This window comes from Myodes glareolus, chromosome 2, assembly GCF_982192425.1.
Source record: "Myodes glareolus chromosome 2, mMyoGla1.1, whole genome shotgun sequence".
Lineage (NCBI taxonomy): Eukaryota > Metazoa > Chordata > Mammalia > Rodentia > Cricetidae > Myodes > Myodes glareolus.
Genome location: NC_142027.1, coordinates 138,155,773 through 138,175,417, shown reverse-complemented (window position 1 = coordinate 138,175,417; position 19,645 = coordinate 138,155,773). Strand labels below are relative to the sequence as shown.

The window sequence follows — 19,645 nt, the reverse complement described above, 5'->3', positions numbered from 1 at the left end:
GGAGTCTGGGTACTTAGGCACCAGCCATTCACTGCACATGAGGAATCCTGTGCCTAAAGGATGCTGATTCCTTTTTGTGTTCAGACTGCTACATAGGCAGGCGAAGTGCACCTTGGTGACCAGAGGACACCGTCTGGAACCTGGTGGCCAGCCGTGGGCCCTGAGTTGGGGAGATTAAGGGATGAGTGGAAAATGCTTGCTTCAATCCATCACGTTGGTCATGGAGAAGTGTTCGACCAACTTGCACTATGTCACAGCTAGACTTTCTTTAGCCCTTTTGGTGTGTTTGAAAACAAATGTGAATAAACTTCCAGTGTGTGCTGAGCAGGGAGGGTTCACACAACAGCCCCACTTCTGATTTTTATCGGACAACTAGGTCTGGGCCTGTATTCCCTGGGAATGCTCATTGCTGGACTCATAGACTCGGGTTCCTTGTTTTCACACTGCTAACTACGGGGCCCTTGAGATAGTCGAGACCTTCTGCCCTCAAAGTCCCGTGCTATCCTGACCCCTCAGAAGCAGCACGAACTCAGTACCCCTGGTCTGTTTCATGTCTCCCTTTTAGAGCTATGAAATACACCACACTTCTTTCCTATCTCAACCCTTAAAATCCGCATTGGACTGTTATCCACGGAAGGAACCAGGAGACCAGAGCCCTTAAACCACAGTGATGACAAATGCTTCACTCCTGGGCCATGTAAGGTAACCCCAGCTATTTGTTTATCGCTACTGTTTGCATATATGTACGTGTTTGCAGAACTCAGTGGTCAACATTGGGGGTCTTCCTCAATCACTTTTCTACCTTAATTTGTGAGGCAGGGTCTCTCCCTGAACCTGGAGCTCAGTGGTTCAGTTACACTGACTGACCAGCAAGCCTCAGGGATCCACTGTCTCTGCCTTCCCCGTGCTGGGCTTACAGGTAGGTATAATTATAAATGTTACAACTCTGAGGCAGAAAGGCATCTTGGCAGTTGAGAGCCAAGGAATATCACAAAGTCACCCTGGTAGCCCAGACACAAAAGCTTTATCGGGAGGGAAGAACCCAGGAGGGTGGCTGCCTCTGCTTGGGCAAGAAGCAGCAGAAAACCAAGCAAGAGGACAGGGCTTATATAGGATTTCTTGGGGGCAGGGCAGAGCAGAGCTTCCCAGGGTGGGGAACGGTAAGATTTTGAGTCCAGAGCTTGGGGCGAGCCCAGGGATCGGTGTAATTTCAAGACCTGAGCTTGAGTTTTTTACTCTGTAGCGTGGGGGGTTGGGTACCCTGCCCTAAAGAGCAGGCCCATTAGAGTGCTCTGTGGAGAAGCTAGTGGTTGGGCGTCCTCAGGAGTGGGGCCTGGCCATGCCACGCCAGGAGAGGCTCATAACCAGAGCGCCCAGCTCTGTCTGTGGGCACTGGCTACCCTGTACAGTTGGCACCTTACCAACCAAGTCATCTCCAAGCCCATATTTGCTGTCTTTATCAGGACAAATCGCTTTTCCTGCGTTGGTGGCCACTGCAGGGGAGGCTAGCACGTGTTTCCCCGTTTTTCTGCCATCCCTCCCCACGGCCTACACCTCCAAATTCTTTTCTCTCTTTCAGTTTTAAAGTCGCGGGCTCTCCTCATCTCCTTGTTCCCTAACACACTCACTGTTAACACTTGGGCTTTTCTAAGAATTAATTAAATCCCCTCACCAGGCGCTCCAGTTCCCCCGCATTTCTCTGGGAGTCTCTCAGCCCTCCAGGGGAGCCGGTGCAGTTATTTATTGTTTTTGTTTCAAATCATTATTTAATCAAAAACGGAGAAGGGGAAAGGCAACCTCTCACTTACACTTCAAAATTTAATTTCGGCTGAATTCTGAGATCAAGAGGCAGCTCGGCCTAATAGGTTACAAAAATACAATCAGGACGAGAATTTCAATTAAACTGAACAAGTCCATTTACGGGGCTTCAAATGGCCCCATGGAGAGCGGCAGCTATAAATTTCTTCTTGCTTCTCTGCCATGTGGGGAGCTGGGACATCTCACACGCTACATGGCAGAGCATGCAGCTGGAGGGCCCTGCTCCTTCCTTAAGAAAACAACCCCTTTGCTTCTCTAAGACAGCGGGGCCATTTTCCTGGCTAGCATCTCTCTTTCTTGGACACTAATTAGGAAGACAGCAAGAGAATGGATTCCTTGACCTGTTGAGGCTCATCTGGGAAGCGGGGGAGGTGGAGAGGAGGAGGGTGACTGTGGAGAGATCGATTTTCTGGGGATAAAGAGACTGGGGCACCCCCTGGCTGTGCGCTGCAGCTGACATTGGGGACTCTGAAAGGAATGACAGCCTCTACCTCCTCCTTTCTCGGAAGCCTCTCTGGAGGTGCCCCTGTCTGCCAGCACGCAACAGCCTCCACACAAACATTGTCAGACATTCCCCCAAGCCCAGGCTGAAAGGAAGAAAGTAAGCTCAGTAGATGAGTTTTGCATCCAGGTAAATTTCATCCAGCTTAAAGATGCCATCTCCCTCCCACACACACACATAAGGCGATGTCCTTCCTACCTCTCTTGGTGGTGAAATGTCTCTTAACTGATAAAAATAAAATAAAATAATAAAATTTAAAGGTTGATGCTTTCTTCTTTTCTTACTCAGAAAAGGTTAATGTTGACTATGCTGTGGCATTGCTCATCCCCGTGGCCCCCACGTGTCAACACTCTCTGTTCTGGATTGTGTCCCCTCTCCCAGTGAAGAGCTGGGGTGCCAAGGCTCTCAGGGGAGAGAGCAAGGCAAGCCTGGGTGAAGGTCACGGCCTGCCATGGCCAGTCTTCAGCCTCACCTTTCCCGTCTAGAAACAAGAGGCACGGGTCCATCCTGTCTTTCCCCAAAGATGGCTGTCAGGTTCACTGGAGGGTTCTGAGCTCCGAGGACATTGCCGGGTTTCTTTGGGATAAGTCTTTACAAAGTTTCTGTGGTAACAAATCATGTTGGCAGCTAGACCCCAAGCCTTGAAATGAGTTTTTAGCAGCAGATGCCTGGCTCATGGCAGAAGTGCAAAGTTATTCTTATCAGTTAATATCACTACTGCTACTGTTATGATTGTTGTGTGTATATCTGTTCACGCTCATGTGTGTGGGTGTGATGGTGGAAACCAGAAGTTGGTATCATATTTCAGGAATCTTCCTCAACCGTCAACCCCTGCCTTATTTTTATTTATTTACTGACAAAGGGTCTCCCAGTGAACCTGCAGGCCACCCGCACAGGTAGACTGTCTGGCAAGCAAACCTCAGAGATCCTCTTGTCTCTCTACCCGCCCCCCGTTCTAGGGTCACAGGTAGACACCATCATGCTTGGTTTTTATGGAGTGCTAGGGATCCAAACTTAGGATTGGGGTGGGAGCTGACTGAGCTGCCTCTCTGGCTCTTAGTGTATATTTTAAAAAAGTGGATAGATGCCTAGTCTCACGCCACCATCATACTGACCGTGGAAACAGGCTAAGATAATTACCCCAAGGTACGGAAGATGTTTTTACATGTAATTAAACACGTGGGTCTCCTGATCGGACTCTCTGGCTTCAAATCTGAGCTTCTACAAGTAGCTACCTCTGTCAGACCTTTCTAGGCCACAGTGTGCTCATTCCGGAGTGGATGTGTTGAAGTGATATAATAAGAACCTGAGGCAGTGACCTGGCACATAGTAGGTGCTTAGAAAACATTAGTGACCCATGCCATCCAAATGCCACAGGGAGGTGAGATCTTCTGCCAAGCCCACGTCTCGACCACAGATATTCTTTTGCCTTCTTCAGTTTACAAATTTCGTGAAACCATCTTTGATGGACTCCACGTCCTCCTCTTGTCTGCTAGCATCCGCGCAGCACTTGGCACAAGCAATCTATGACTGATTGCCCTTGGCCCTGGTTAGAGTACGAGGAAGCAGGAGGAGGTGGCCTACCTTTCTCCTTGGTTCTGATTCATTCCTTTTTCCAGATCCCCTCTGTAGTTAGAATGCCCACAGAGCAGAACAAGAAAGTCCCTACCAAGCACTTGGGGACAACAGCATCCCTGTACCCCTGTCCAACCACTGCTGACATCAGAGCAAGTTTCTGAGGCATAATCTGAGGTCCCTGACAGCTCTCTTCTCTCCAAATTGTGCTACCTTCCTAGGTCTTCATGCCTCCCAGAGCCTCACTTTCTCCATCTGCAAAATGGGGACGATATTGATGCAAACCTCTAAGAAACTAGGGTCAAATAACTATGCAACTTATGTGGTGGTGCCTCCCACAGAATGATATCACATTTCCTTTTATGCATGAGTCATTTCAAATTGATAGACTCCTACCCAACCTTCAGTGCCCAGCTCAAATGTCCTCTCATCGTAAAGCCTGCTCAGACATCAAGACAGAAGTGTCTGATGTCTTCAGGACACATTGTGCTTGTCCCCACCATTACTGTGAAGAGTATTCTGGACAGTCACCAACTGCTTGAGTGTCAAGTATATTCTATTAGAAAGCAGCTTGGCACTAAAAGAGACTAGATATTATGCTGTAGTGGTCCTGAAGGTGCCAGGGGAGGAAAGGTATAATTGGCAGATTGGGGATAGAATGAAGTGGTAAAATAACCTTTTGACCAGTTTGTGTGTAACCTTTTGACTATTTCAACAAGCCTAGGAAAGACTGATGCCTACACCCACGATCCTGCACTAATCACACTGACTGCTCATTCTCAGTGACCAAGCAAGAGAGCTGAGTCACCTTGGCTGGTCACCTTTAACCAACCAGGATCCTGTTCAGAGGCAATGCCTTCATTTGAATATTTATATGTGCAAAGCACCTCTTGTGATGTCATGCACATGCTCTTGACCATTTTCAAAACAGCTCTGTGGATGGAGCATTGGGACCTGGGGTACAGGAGGTCCCCAATGCTTAGGCCTCCAATTTGCCTCTACCACCTGTGTCTTGTCCTAGAATTCCATCTCAAACCCAACTCCAATCTTCAGTTTTCATTTTTATTGCCTAAATCCTGCTCAAATTTAGTTTTCTGGGTCTTCATTTCATTCTCTACCTACCTTAATCCTAATGCCCTTTTCTATCAGCCAAACTTCTGTCTGCCTCATCTTGGCATCCATTGCCATACTTGACCTTTTTCTGTTGTCATCTTCTCTGTCTTCCCCCTTAGCAGACACAGACTTTCTTCTCTGTTTATCAGATCTCTAGAGCCAAATTCAAGCCTAATCCTCTAATGAATGCTCAGTAACACGGATAGACTCGAGGGAATGAATGACTGATGTGTGATTCAGTGCAAATACCTCTGCTGTTCTATCTAATGGAGAAAAATTTGGGATCTGGAACTCTTCAGAAACCTGTGGTGCACTTGGAATCTCCTTTTATTTCTACCTTTGTAATAGAGAAGGAAAAGGGTCAAGAATGGAGGAAACATGGAATCAGATTTTGGAGTGTATTGATACTCCCAGGAGCCATAAAAATCTCAACTAGGTGAGAGTAGCCATATTGGATACAGCCACTATTTATGATGGAAAGAAAATTCTCCAGAAAGCAGGACCCTGACTCTTGTCCCTGTTGGCTTACCCAAGCACTCTAGTTATCACTGTGACCTCTGCTATGGCCTCTACCTCCTTTGTTGTTGTACCTCTGTTGCCAGCACCAGTAAGAGACATCATATAATGTTTTCCATTCACCAATTGCATTCTAAAATGTTTACTCACAGCTAGTCATGGTGACCCCATGACAGTCTTATGAACTAGGTCTCACAAGTTGCTTTGTTTTTCAAAATTTGAAAAAATAGAGACTCAGAGAAGTGATGTGATGAACCCAAAGTTCCAAAGAAGGAATCTAGAATATTATCAGAGCTTTGTCCCTGGACCAAGTATTGGGCTCTATGATTATCTTTTGAAGAAGAGATTGTATGTGTGCAAGCATATGTGTATTATATATATGCATGTATATATGTATTCTCTGTTTATATATCTATCATTCTTTTTACAGCTGAAGAACTTTGAGCTTATAAAGAATTTTGTTGCACAATCATAATCCCCTGTTTTTTTTATAACCCCACCTTGCCAAAGTCATCATTACTCTCTTATGCATCTCCACTTCAGTTCTTAATAACCAAGGTAGTGGGAGAGAGATGAGCTCTTAAGGCCTCTTCCTTGAATATAAAGATAAGGCCTGGCTTTTGTTTCTTTTAACAGGTGCTGGGTTTCTAAGGAATATGGAGGCTCCCGAGAAGGAGGCCTCTGGGGGAGATGAAGCATTGTACTTCATTGTCACAGAAGCCTGTGTTCTGGGAAAGAAACTGACAAGAGTCAGTCTGGTGACAATACTGGTAAGTGAGGGAAGACAGATGTAGTTCTCAGCAGCATCATCACACATGTGAACTTCTTTGGAAACCATTCCAGACAGGTGAGAGAGTATAAGTCAGGCATTGCCATTGGTGCATTTTGGCTAAGGTCAGTTGGAGGTTTCTAGATAGGCGAGGATAGGCACTAGCACATGGGAGATGGGGCAGTCATAGCTAACTCAGGAATATTTCTTTTGCTTCTTACTGCTCATCATTTGAATTTACTTATACTTTTTCTACAAATGAAGTAATCAGAAGTGGGTGGGTGAGTCAAGACTCAAACCCTGGCCTCTGTAGTCTTTTAGTACAGGAAATGTAGAAAATTTAGGGAATGAGAGAGTGCAGACAGGGGCTGACACCTGCATGTTCTCACAGACACATTGAGAAGGAGGTACTTAGGAAGAGCACAGTCAGACATGCATGACATTGAATAAAACTAGACCCTGGTGACACAAGATACTTTGATGTGGAGAACAGCTTTCCAGAACATACTGGAAATACAGATCATGCCAACCAGACCACAGTGATGCTTACTTTCACCTCTCCTACTGATCTTCCCACAGAACCCCTGGACTCTTCCTTGTTTCCAGTTCACCCTTCTGAAGGGAAATACCTCCTTGCATGTTCAAGTTTTCCTGTATCTGGAAGACAGACTCCCTTCAGAGTTGCTGGCTACAATCTGTGACATGTCAAAGCTGACTCTCATTCTGTTTAGCTCTGTGTCCCCTCAGAGTCCACAAAAGGTCTTCACATACTTCCTCTTATTGAATAGTCCCAATCACCTCAAATGAAATGAGTATCTTGAGTTTGCCCAGTGAGAACACTGAGGTGGTACAGTCATCTAGGAAGATGTGAGGCTAGGTCTGAAATTCAGATCCATCCTACACCCAAGTGTTCAAGGTCACGCACCAATTACTTCTTGTTGACCCAAGGGAGAGTTTTTCTGCTTTTATTCATTGCTGGGTCCCTAAATTGGGTTCACCATTATCTCACTCTGTGACTTTGCACCAGATCCTAACCTCTCTGAGTTTTGATGTTTCTGCCCCATTTGTGGGAGGGATGAGAGACAGTAACTCAGCCCTTAACACCTGAGACTTTGTGTGCAAACACATAAGAAGACACAGGTCAAGCTCAAATCAATGGGAGGAATCAGATCCCAGCTGTCAATCAGTGTTGTCAACCAGCTGACATAAGAGATGCAGACTTAATATGAAAGCCTAAGTGCCTTTCCCATGTGAAAGATCCCTTTCTTCTGCCCTCCCCTAAGAAACTTCTCACACATGTTATCCGGAGGCCAGTTACCAGTGTTTCAACAGCCCCCATCCCCTGAAATACGAGCTTAAGTGTTTTAGTTTGTCTTCCTCTGTTTCCCAGGTTCCCAAGCAGAGTGCTGTCAAAAGCTGGTGAATGACCATTTGGTTAACCAATAATGAGATCTGGAGCCAGTGGGAAATTTTACCCAAAATTGAATTAAAAGGTAGCGTACACTGCCCTGAACTTGGACCTCCACCTCCCCCAAGAGTCATGGCAAGGCTGACAGAGGGGATGTGCAGAATACTTACTACACCCCTGGCTGACAGGAAGCCGAGCCTCTGGAGGGGCTGGCTGGTCAGGTGGCTGGATCGGGCCTCTGGGCTGACCTTGTAGTGGTTCTTGGAGCAGCGGCGGGAGTGTGTTCGGCGGGATTTCCGCCCTTCCTCGGGAGAACGACCTCGGTGCCTGGGGAGCAAGAAAGAGATACCTTTGAAAGAGAGCATGGTGGAAAGGCAGCTGGGCAACCAGCATGTCACCTGAGAATGACAGAGTATGATTGTGTGTGTTTGTATGATTTGTACCTGGGTATGTTTGTGAACGTAAGAGTGCTGGATTGTGTGTATGTACATCCATCCCCCCCATTACTCATTCACTCACCCATCTCTTCACCCATATGCCCACCCACACACCCATTGACCCACCACTCATCCATTCATGCACCAGGCCATTGACCCATCATCTGTCCATCAGTTCATCCATATCCATCCTCCATTCATCCTCCATTCCTCTCTTTACTCAATAAATTATTTGTCCATCCTCCATCCACTTACCCACCATTCACCCTCACTCATCCATCCCTCCATCCACCCATCTAATAATGACTTGTCCGTATACCCACCATCCATCTATCCACCATCTATCATTTATCTATTTATCCATCTAGCCATCCATTTACCAACCATCCTTCCATCCATCTTTGCCCCTCCTGTCTATGTAGTCATTCTCCCATTTACTTGTTTAACAAATATTTATGGGTGTAGCCATGAAGACAAAAGAGGTCTCTTCTTTGATCTGTCCCTCATATGCTTGTGATTCTGTATGTCTGAGCATGCCTATGTTCCATGAATACCCATGTGTCTTTGTGAGTGTCTCTTTACCATTTGTGATATGGGGCCATTCTATTGAGCATCACCCAAAATATTGAAGGAAACTTGTCTGATAAAAATGACAGAGACACCTTGTGTAAGCAAGATTTGTCTGGTCTGCTGTAGAAACCAGAGGCACATCTGACCATTCAAATATCCACGTGTACTGAGTTACAATTGGAAACACAATTGTATTTGCAAATTGATATGAATTTGCAATCACCTGGAAATCCCTCACAGTTCTCCCTGATCCCTGAAGACATAGGCTTGTCAGACAGCATTGGGAGCAAGTTTGGGGGTTGTATCTCACAGTGACAGAGGCATTGCTCTGGGCTGGATATTGTCAGAAAGCAGGGTGAGGCATTGAGATAGCCTACAATGAGAACAACCAGATTGAGGCTAAGTCTGTGGTCATGGAAGAAGCAGGCTCCACCCGGGCTAGCTGAGAGGATGCTCCTGGGTGCTTGTGTGTTGAGGACAAGTTCTTATTCCATTTGGATTCTGCCCTGTACAATGATGGGTCTTGTTTGTGTCTTGGTCAATCAGAGTGCAGTGTGGCTTTATCTGTTGGTCCTATTTGTGGCTGGAGTCCAGCAGAAACACAGAGGTGGCTTGGGTGGGGACACATCAGGGCCTCAGTTGCAGGGTTTCTCACACCTACTCTGTGTTCATATTCCCTGGGAGGTTTTGTAGTTTCTCTGCCTTGTTGGGGTGACTAGAGGATGCAACTCAGACACTCAAAATTATCTTTAAAAAACAGTTCTGAGGTGACCACCAAGTACAGACAATATAGAAAATCATATCAGTGCTCATCGTCTCATGGGGTCACAGAGAGAAAGGGCTCGAAATCAGCCCAGAGCCTGGCACGAAGATAAGCGTTTCTCCTCCTCCCTTCCTCCTCCTCCTCTTCTTCTTCCATCTCATTTCCTCCTCTTCTATATCCTCTTTCCTTTCTACCTCTTTCTCTTTCTTCCCCAGCCATCTTATTTCCACAGAAAGAAGGTAAAGTCCTGCCACATTCCCATCCCCCACTTTCATGACTGAGTACTCGAAACAAAGAGAAGCTCCTGTCGTGAGGAGCCAGCATTGGTCTTCTCGCCTGTATGAACAATTCCAAATGTTCTCGCTCACAAAGCCTTCTTTATCTCCACAAGAGCACTCAACTCCTGTCATTCTCAGACCAGGACAGGGAATGCAGCAGCAAAGAGACATCAGAGTCAGGAGAAAATCAACTTGGAAGGGCCTCAGAACCTGGTACTCTGTGTTGTGTGGCTTCACAGGTGGCTCAGCTTCTCTGTTCTGAGAATGGAAAGTCTAGAGCTAAACTCCCTGACTTTAACACTGGTTGTGTCTCTTGGTTGCTAAGTATCATCTTCCTTAAAGCCCCGGTGTCTCAGTTTCCTCATCTGCACAATGGGACAACAGGATTGACCTCAAGGGACTGTAGAGAGGGCCATGTGAACCAGCATCACCTAAGACACTTAGTAAGCTTGTGTTTCGTGGGGACCACTACTGTGTCCTTCTGCCTGCAGTTGGTGGCAGCAAGCAGAGGCAGCTCTGACCTGGAGAGCGAGAGTCAGCTAGTGTGGAACAGAACCTGGGTCAAGCATCTTCAGGGCGGGTGGACCAGAAACAGGGGCAAAGGTGTTACCTGCTCTCGCAGCTGGAAGAGCGCAGTTCCGAGCTCTGAGACCTTGAGGGGCAATGGTGGTGTCTATGGTGGTGAGACTTCCGGCTTCGAGATCTTCCGGTGGGGAGAGACGGGGTGGATGAGGGAGAGAGAGAGGGAGAGGGAGAGACAGGAGAAAAGAGTGGGGCATTGATTTTGATTTTGTGATACACAAATCCTGGAATTCATACCCAAGAGTAGTCTAGGTCACTCCCAAAGGAACTCATCTCCCAGCCTCACAGCCCAGCTTCCTCCTGGCATTTTCGGGACTCTCTGCCTAACTAGATTGAGTTCATGGAAGCAGAAAGGGTCCTATGTGAGGAATGTGGCTGACAACTGACTTGAGACTTGACCTCATGCTAGACGCAGTCCTGGCAAAAGCCACACACCGGGCAGGAAATCATCCCCAAGCCTCCCCTGTCTCTCTCAAGGTCAGGGATCTGCATTTTGTTCCGTTTCTAAGGCCAGTCGGGATCTTGCAAAATATTGATCTACGGCCTGGGTGAAAGTGAAAGGGACTGCTGTGCCTCCAGCCTCCCCTCCCCCACTGGACCCTCCAATAGGCCAAGCACATGGAGAAACAAATACAGACTCTTTAACGTAAGCTAATATCCCTGCCTTAAAGAGAAAATACTTTAAATGAAAAAGGTAACCTTCGGTGTGCAGAAGTCTAATGGGTCTTTCAGGTGCCAACTTGTGACCTTGGACCTGGGACACGAAGTCCAGATCCTTAGCGTGGAGCCCAAAGCCTGACAGCCATGAACAGCAGCATCACCCTGGCTCACCCCAGCCATTCCCGAGGAGGGGTCCCCAAACCCCACTAAGGACGATCTGAGAAAGTCAAGTGTGGCAGCTCATGCTTGAATCCCAGTGCTTGGGAAGCTGAGGCAGGAGGATCACCAGGAGTTTGAGGCTGCCCTGAACTAGGCTGCCTTGGCCTGGGTGACATAGCATGACTGCCTCTAAAAACAACCAAAACACAAATCGAAGGGTGTGAAGAATGTGGTGGCCCACAGATCTGTGTATCTCAGCGAAGGCATCAGATTCTTCTGGTACAAGTGTCAGGCCATCTCCATTCCCTGATTAACCCCTGCTCACTGCCTTTGTGCTCTCTCCAGACTCTGGTCTTGAACCCCAAGCTCCTTCAGGGGCTGGCCCTGCCTGGTTCTTCATCTGGCCTAGCTGTCCAATGTCTTCGGCACTGACCCGCCCGACTCAAGCCACAACAGATGTGTAACTCGGCTTGCGTTCTGGCTCAGATGGTAATGACCACGGTGTCACCTGTATCTAACCCATTCTTCAGCTCTGTCCTCCAGGGGTTCTGCGTTCTTTGCCACAACTGGGGGTGAGTCCTCCCTCTAGTCCCACGGCACGGTGAGGAAACCGACACCAGCAGCCTGAGATGCCCTCCTGCAGAAAGTCACCGTCACCGTCAAACCCTATCCCCCGTCCCCTGCTGGTGTCCTCACTGTGTCCCAAGCTTCAGTCTCCACTTCTCACTGCCACGTGCCAGGGCCTCATGAAGGTGCGTTGAGCGAGAGGAAGCCAACTTGTGGTCAGCTTGGTTAGAACAACCCATTGCTTCCTGGAAGCCCCTGGGATTCTGGCTCTCTGTCCTGCCCCATGTGGTTTGTCCAGCTTTCTGATGATGAACTGCTAGCAACTGCCAGGGCTTGTCTGTCCTTTCACACTGGAGAGAGTGACTACCTCAGCGCTCTTGAGGCGGACAGGCCCAAGGCTGCTGGTGTCTGAGAACACAGGGCGTGTGCTGAGAGTGAAGACGCTGGAGCCAAGCTCCCTGCTTCCAATGCACTCACGTCACTAGTTCAGCACCTCTGTTTCTTCACCCTCACACTGGGATGGCAATCGGACTGGCTTCAGGGGATCATGGAGTCATGCCATTAATAATTTTTCTTTTGATGGCTTCATTTAAACAAAGTGACCAATAGAGAAGTTCCTCCCTGATCTTACTGGAGTCTCTCCTTCTTTCTGGAGCATGTTCCATGTCTTTATAGCACTGACTGGAATGTCCTCCTCTGTGCTGACCTTGAGTAAGGGACCCTTTGATGCAGGCATGCTGAGCGCCCTCCTCTGTGCCCTGCCTCCTCTTTCCCCTCCTCAGAAGTCGCTCCCCTCTTTTTCTATTGTCTTTGATCCTCTCCTTAGATGCTTCTTGGCGGGAGATAAAATATTAGTTGATTGGAAAACACATTGCACTAACATTTACAGAGTATAAAGTAGGTGGGTTGTAACCAAATTTACTTTTAATTTGATGGGGAACTGAACTCCGCAGGCAGTACTGACTGATTTGAATTTCTAGTACCAGCTATAAACTGAGAAACAGCTGGGCCCGAGACTCGGGACTCACCGGGAGCCCTGTACTGTAAACCAGCACATGCAAACCAGTAGCCAGAGTGTACGTATAGATGCTTGTTCACCCACGCACACATGTGATCACACCCACAGTCCATGCACACTCTACACAGATTTGTGCATGGGTAAAGACTACCATGCCCCCTACACAGAATGCAGACATACAGTGTTCATGTAGAGTGTGCACACAGTCGGAACAGAATGCTTTCAGACACACGAGTCTATGGTGCACCTGTGTGAGTGCTGTGTGCCACCACGCTCATACACAAGGGCATTCATGTGAACACAGCTAGATCCCATGCACACATGCATTGTGCCCATGTTACATGCACTGTGCAGACCATGTGCATGGGTGTTTGCATGGCATAAGAATATGTAGACATTCATAAGTGATGTGCACACTACATTTGCACAAGCTACCTACAAATTTATGTATGGTATATACATTACATGTTACACATTTAACAAGCACTTCAGGCACAAACATATACAATGTACAACACAAGCACACATGCACACACCCACATACCACATATACAACCTGTGTATCCATGCATACCCCACCCCTCACTTTCAAGTGAACATAAAGCCCTCCCCTTCCTCTCTTCCTTCCTTCCTTCCTCCCTCTCAGCTACTGCCCCCTCCTCCCCTGTCCCTGGTCATTTGGCAGCTAACACTCCAGGTGAAGAGAGGCCAGGCCTCCACTTCCTCAGGCTGCACAGTGTGCTCCAGGGGCATCTGGCTACTCACTGTTTTTTATGCTTCTTCTCTTCCCGTCTTTTGTTTTTAGGGCTACAGGAGCTGAAGGAGAAACGGCCAGTTAATTGAAAGAGGCAAACAAGGCAAAGAAAACACGGGTGCAGTTCAAGATTAAACACAAGCAGCTGGCTCGAATGCCAGCGTCTCCATGCACCGAGTTAGGCCAGGGATCCTGGTTCATGGCCCTGTGCTGAGAACAGGGTGCCGAGGAGGCCAAGTTCGCTCTGAAGGCTAATAGCAGCAAGGGTAATGAAGGTCACAGCGACCATATCTGCATGCCGAGGGCTTAGTGCACCTCGGACACTGTGCTAAACACTCCTGCCCCGTGTGAACCATTAGTGCACCTCGGGCACTGTGCTAAATACTCCTACCCCGTGCGAACTGTTAGTGCACCTCGGACACTGTGCTAAACACTCTTGCCCTGTGTGAACCATTAGTGCACCTCGGGCACCATGCTAAACACTCCTGCCCCGTGTGAACTGTTAGTGCACTTCGGACACTGTGCTAAACACTCCCGCCCTGTGTGAACCATTAGTGCACCTCGGACACTGTGCTAAATACTCCTGCCCCGTGCGAACTGTTAGTGCACCTCGGACACTGTGCTAAATACTCCTGCCCCGTGCGAACTGTTAGTGCACCTCGGACACTGTGCTAAATACTCCTGCCCCGTGTGAACTGTTAGTGCACACCGGGTACTGTGCTAAATACTCCTGCCCCGTGTGAACTGTTAGTGCACACCGGGTACTGTGCTAAACACTCCTGCCCTGTGTGAACCGTTAGTGCACACCGGGTACTGTGCTAAACACTCCCGCTCCGTGTGAACTGTTAGTGCACCATCTCACTCTGTTGTCCCCATCATCTACAGCTGGAGCTACACTTGTCAGAGCCCATTTTAGAGATGTGGAAATGAAGCCTCTGAGGGGCTAAGACACGGGGGCGAGATCGCACAACAGAGTCGGGGTCCGGTGCACACCATGGTCTCCTAGTCAATCAGTTTAGACGGGAGATAGATGAAGGCAGATCGGGTTTGGTAGATTATGAAACATTCTGCCCATGAATATCCAAGTACCCGAACCCTGGGGTGTGGATAGAAGGAGCAACAATGAGCCAGGGTCCCTGTGGGTCAGGGTCCCCAGAAGACTGAAAAAGTGAGTCTCTATCTCAAGCCAGTTAGCCTCACAGGTTCCCCCAAACCCAAGGCTGTCTGCTGAGGTCTTGGAAGGGGCTGGGTTAATAATTTCATCTACTGCCACCATGCCAAGTCTGAGTGCCACCTCTGCTGCTCAGGTGAGTGACATCAGACAAGTGGCCTGCTCCCTCTGAGATCGCCTGCCTCAGTTTTGCATGGAGGAAGCCACAGCCAGCTGTGTGAGAGACTGGATGGTACTCACTGGTAGCCGATGACACTGGAGATGCTCTAGATATGCTATTGTTACTGAAGAAGCCACCATCATCTGCATACACCCCCCAGCTGACAGACTGGGCTTCAGTTTTAGCTGTGCTCCTGGTCTCTCTTGGCTTAGTCTCTCAAGTGGGAACCATAAACACACCCACTGCTGAAGGCTGGGGTGGGCGGGGGAAAGAGTTAAGTGTAGGCCCACTGTGCGTGAGTCCCTGTAGGTGGTAGCTTCATGTTGCTCCTGCCGTGTTCTCTACTCCTTGCCCAGATGTAAGAAAGTTACGGTGGAGTAATAGGACCCGTGTCTCCTAAGAGACTTGACTTCCAGTTTCCGGGCAGAGCTCGGTCCAGGAGCAACGCATAGCCCCAAAGCCGGCTCTGACTGCTCTGGGACATCAACACAGGCTTTCACTGTTGAGGGAACTGGGGCTCAGGGAGGCAGAGGGAGCACAGTGATGGAAGCCCACCCGGGCAGCTATCCAGAATAAGTCTGTTGAAGCAGAAGGCTAAAAAAGCAGCCAGAAACAGAGAGTCTTACCTGTGTCTCCTCTTCTTGGAAAAAGACCTGATTCGAAGGAAAGAGAGAGGGAGGGAAGACAGAAGGAAGGGATGGGGAAGGTGGGTAGGGAGAGGAAAAGGAAGGAGTGAGGAAGGAGGGTCGGGAGAGGAGAAAATAAACACAGGTGAGTCTGAGAATTCTTTCCCGTGCGATGCCTTCGTGCGATGGGCTCTTGCCCGGTACAACTCAGGACTCCTAACCAAACCTTCTCCCCCATAAGATTTTGAAGAACAGGGAGTCCACGTGGGAAATGCAGTCTGCTTTGTGTACTGAGTTTCAGGTCAAAGCCACCAATGCCAATGGAAAACTGTCAGCCAGCTTCTCCCGGATGATGGTGGACACGGGCCGGGAGGCATGGGAAAGGGAGCTGTAATCCCCAAGTTCTGCCTTAGTTGTGGATTTCTCCTCCTGCTGCTCTTCCCCCTCCTCCTTCTGCTCCTCCCTCTCTCCCCCTCCTCCTGTTCATCTCTCTCCTCCTTGTGCTCCACCACAGGCAGAACCTCTGCTGTTCTATGCTCCGGGCATAAACAACCTCATTCTGTCCATCCCTATGCCACACTATGGAGGGCAGCGAGGTTCAATAAACTTATTATCTGGTCACCTCTGTCTTCTCCCCTCCTCCATGCTCCCCTTCTCCCCTTCTCCCCACAGCAGTTTATAGTAGTCTCTGCGTTCCGCAGGCTCTTCTCTCTCCGGTGGAGCCCAGAACTCCCCCACCCTGTAATCACCATTGACCCACTGGATGGAGAAATCTGTAGCAGGGTTTTGTTCATCATTTTATTTCTGGGGCTCAGAATCTTAAGTGTGAATAGATGTGAAAATAGAGTTTTTCAAAGGTCTCAAACCCTGACATTAAGAGATGGAAAGGCCCAATGCTTCTCCTGTTCCTAGCTGCCACCTCCAAGACCCTCAGCTGTCCTTAACCGAACATGTCGTGAACACAGACCTGGAGAAGCTGGGCTGGGGAAGGGGGAGCCCAAGAGTAGGCTCAAGGAAGGGCCAGAGTATTCGCCCTCATTTCCTCCCTAAATTCCTCACTCCAGGATCTCACTAAATTGCCTAGGCTGGTTTTGAACTTGTGACCTTCTTGCCTCAGACTCATAGGTAGCTGAAATTACAGGCCTTGAGTGAGAAGCTGTCTGGCTTTCTAGATCGAGGTGTGAAAAAAGTCCTCCACACTGGGACCTCCTGCTCAGCACAGGCAGGTGACGAGTGCTTGTCTACACTCATGGGCTCACGCTTGCCTTAGCATCGCGCTCCATGGTAGGAAGGACTGACGACTTCAAATTAACCACAGCTTGCTAATCACCTACCACATCAGTTTAACCGGAGACTCTAGATCAGTGGTGGATGTAGCCAGTTGGACCAAACTGAGTCTGAGAACATTCTAGCAATATGGAGTGAGATGTGGCCAAACCTCTGGACTGTGAAAACTCTTATTTAGTGCCACTTTGAAGATGAGAAAAACTCAAATGATCTCTGACCTTTGGTAACCGCACACACTGCTAGATACGGATAAACAAGAATAAACCAAAAGGCATTCTTTCCCTAAAATCCACAGCCAACTGCAAGGCTTAGATGGTGTGTAGAGTTGAGCGGGCTGACTGTCCCATGGTACAAAGCTCCTCTGAGCTGGCTGACGGTGGCCCATGAGAAGCAGTTCAACGAATATGGAAATTTCTTTGCAGAAGAATGGCACCATGGAAATTTTGCATTGTAAAATTTCTCAAAACATGTAGGCTTGGCCCATTGGCCACATTGGTTACCAGTCTTTTGCCCTCTGTAAATATACATGAGTATTTGACTCTATAGGTATGTGTGCATGCATGTGTGTATATGTGCATGTATGTGTGTTCATGTGTATATATGTGTGTGTGCATGCATGCATATTTGTATATATGCACGTATGTGTATTCATTTGTATATATACGTGTTTGTGTGTACATAGATGTGTGTATATATGTATGTGTGTATACACGGCTTTGTGTATATATGTATGCGTGTGCATATGTACACGCATGTGTGTGCATAGTAAACACCTGGACTGAGAGTCTAAACCATGAGAGGCCTTTCCATGACTCTCCCTGTTCCCCGCCTTGGATGGGGATCCCTGGGTGTCATGTTCTTCAACACAGCTCTGCGTTCTAGGACACAGCTGAAGCCACATGGAGGCTTTCTCCTGGTACTTTGGGATCATGATGAAGATATCATTGTCTGCTTCTGTCTTGGCCTGTGATGTGGCAGAAATGGGGCAGGGCACAGCCCCTCCCAGCAAGGATCAGGAAGCAGGGGGAACTGCCAGGGATCTCTCTGGTTCACATTCCTAGTTCCTAGCCCCTCTTCTAGGCCTGGCAAGTCTCCCAAACCCATCTGCTTTCTTCTGATCAGCTCTCCTTTCCAGTCTGAGTCAATAGATCTCTTTTCTGTCTCCAAGTGAGTGTCTTCCTGGGCCCTGACCCCTGCCACGCCTGTTTGTGGAGGAGGACAGACAGGAGGGCAGTACCTGACCCCTGCCACGCCTGGGGCGTCCCTGTTTGTGGAGGAGGACAGACAGGAGGGCAGTACCTGACCCCTGCCGCACCTGGGGCGTCCCTGTTTGTGGAGAAGGACAGACAGGAGGGCAGTACCTGACCCCTGCCGCACCTGGGGCGTCCCTGTTTGTGGAGGAGGACAGACAGGAGGGCAGTACCTGTGCCGTTTATGCTTCTTGGAGCTTTTCTTCTTCTTCTTCTTGACTGGTGATGGGCTGTAGGATGGGGACCTGTGGGGAGGGAGACACGGTCCGTCTTTATGCAGGGTCTCGGCTCTTTTGGGGACCGTATTCAGGGGCAGTCCCTATATCTTTCTTAGGTTGACACGGTTGCCTTCCTTATGTTTTCAGAGGGGGAAAAGTGAGATTCAGAGTGCTGTAGTGACCTGCTCCAAGACACACAGCCAAGACGTGGGTGGTCTGAAATCTGAGCTGAGTTCTCTCTGTTTCCAGGTTTGTTCATCATAACAACATAACTCTACTCTTAATTAAATCTAAAGTGCTTTCTTGGTCTCACCTGTGGCTTCCCCTGTAAGCTCTGCCCCTCCCATGTTCCCTGGTCTCTGCTGTCTCCTTGGTAAGCCCCTCTCTCTGAAGTCACAGCCACCAAAGGGGCACCTGGGAAGCAGGGCCAGGTGATGATTCAGCCTGATGTTAGAGCGACCTGATTTCCTATCTTGACTCCACCACCAACTCACAGCCTCTGGGGGAATCACAGCTCCTCTCCTGCTTTATTTCCTCAGTGAGACAGCAGGCTTGGGCTGGGAACAGAGGCTGTGGACGCTCAGGGTCAACAGGAGCCTCTCTAATGCGGTAGAGGAACGAAGCAGGCTGACTGAGAAGCAGTAGGGAGACCCCGAGACTGAGGAGACCCCGAGAGCATGGGCCCCTGAGGATGAGGAAACCCCGAGAACATGCAGCGGCCTCTCAGACAGGAGTTGGGGTTCAGTGTGAAAATGCAGCCCCAGCCTTCCACAGCAGCTGCCTTTCCATAGAAGGTTCGGGGAACCCATATTTTCATATGAACTATCCCAATTTTTAATGAGTACACACTAATTTTATTTTATTTTATTTAAAAAAAAACCAAAAACTTGGCAGGCTCAACAAAACGTATCAGCAAAGAGAATTGGATGAGGAACAATGCAACACATTAGGAACTGTAGCTGTCCCCAGACTCACGCTCAGGGGACCCTTGCTGGAGGAATAATTAGGGAACCCCAGAGCGTGCTGTTCCCTCCTCTTGAGTTCTGCACACTTCTAAAATCGGGAACTCAATTCACCTCGAGTCCACCCCCTACCTTACAATGGGGATGTCACCCGCACTACCCCCGAGTCCTATGTGGGTCCATCCTTAAGTGGTAGGCTAAGTAGGTGTGGCTGAGAAAGCCCTGTGAACCTGGACCCCAGGCCCTAGTGGGCCAGTCATTGCTCTCTGCCGCCCCCTGCAGGCTTCCGTAAACACTGCCGGGGAGGTTTGGTGAGATTCCCTGACTCCCATGGAGTCTTGTCTCCCTGGGAGACAAGGTTTTATGAGGGAAGCTGGAAATATTTTTAAGTATAAAAACGTCTTGAAAGAATTGTGCTTAGAAAGAAATTCAAGAAGTTCGAAGGAGTCACGATATGGTGTTAACATAAAATGTTAACTCTG

The 19,645-nt window shown here is 48.7% G+C and overlaps 1 protein-coding gene across 1 annotated transcript in view; it reads right to left on the bottom strand.

The window, feature by feature from the left end:
- The window catches only part of Srrm4 (serine/arginine repetitive matrix 4), a 152,742-nt gene that overhangs the window by 20,070 nt on the left and 113,027 nt on the right, over nucleotides 1–19,645 (bottom strand). Inside the window, exons 4-8 of the mRNA XM_087903773.1 lie at nucleotides 18,157–18,228; nucleotides 15,447–15,473; nucleotides 13,501–13,551; nucleotides 10,360–10,452; nucleotides 7,872–8,028 (exon numbers count right to left, since the gene is read on the bottom strand). Coding sequence (XP_087759899.1) covers nucleotides 7,872–8,028; nucleotides 10,360–10,452; nucleotides 13,501–13,551; nucleotides 15,447–15,473; nucleotides 18,157–18,228 — 400 coding nt within the window. The remainder of the gene's footprint in view (nucleotides 1–7,871; nucleotides 8,029–10,359; nucleotides 10,453–13,500; nucleotides 13,552–15,446; nucleotides 15,474–18,156; nucleotides 18,229–19,645) is intronic.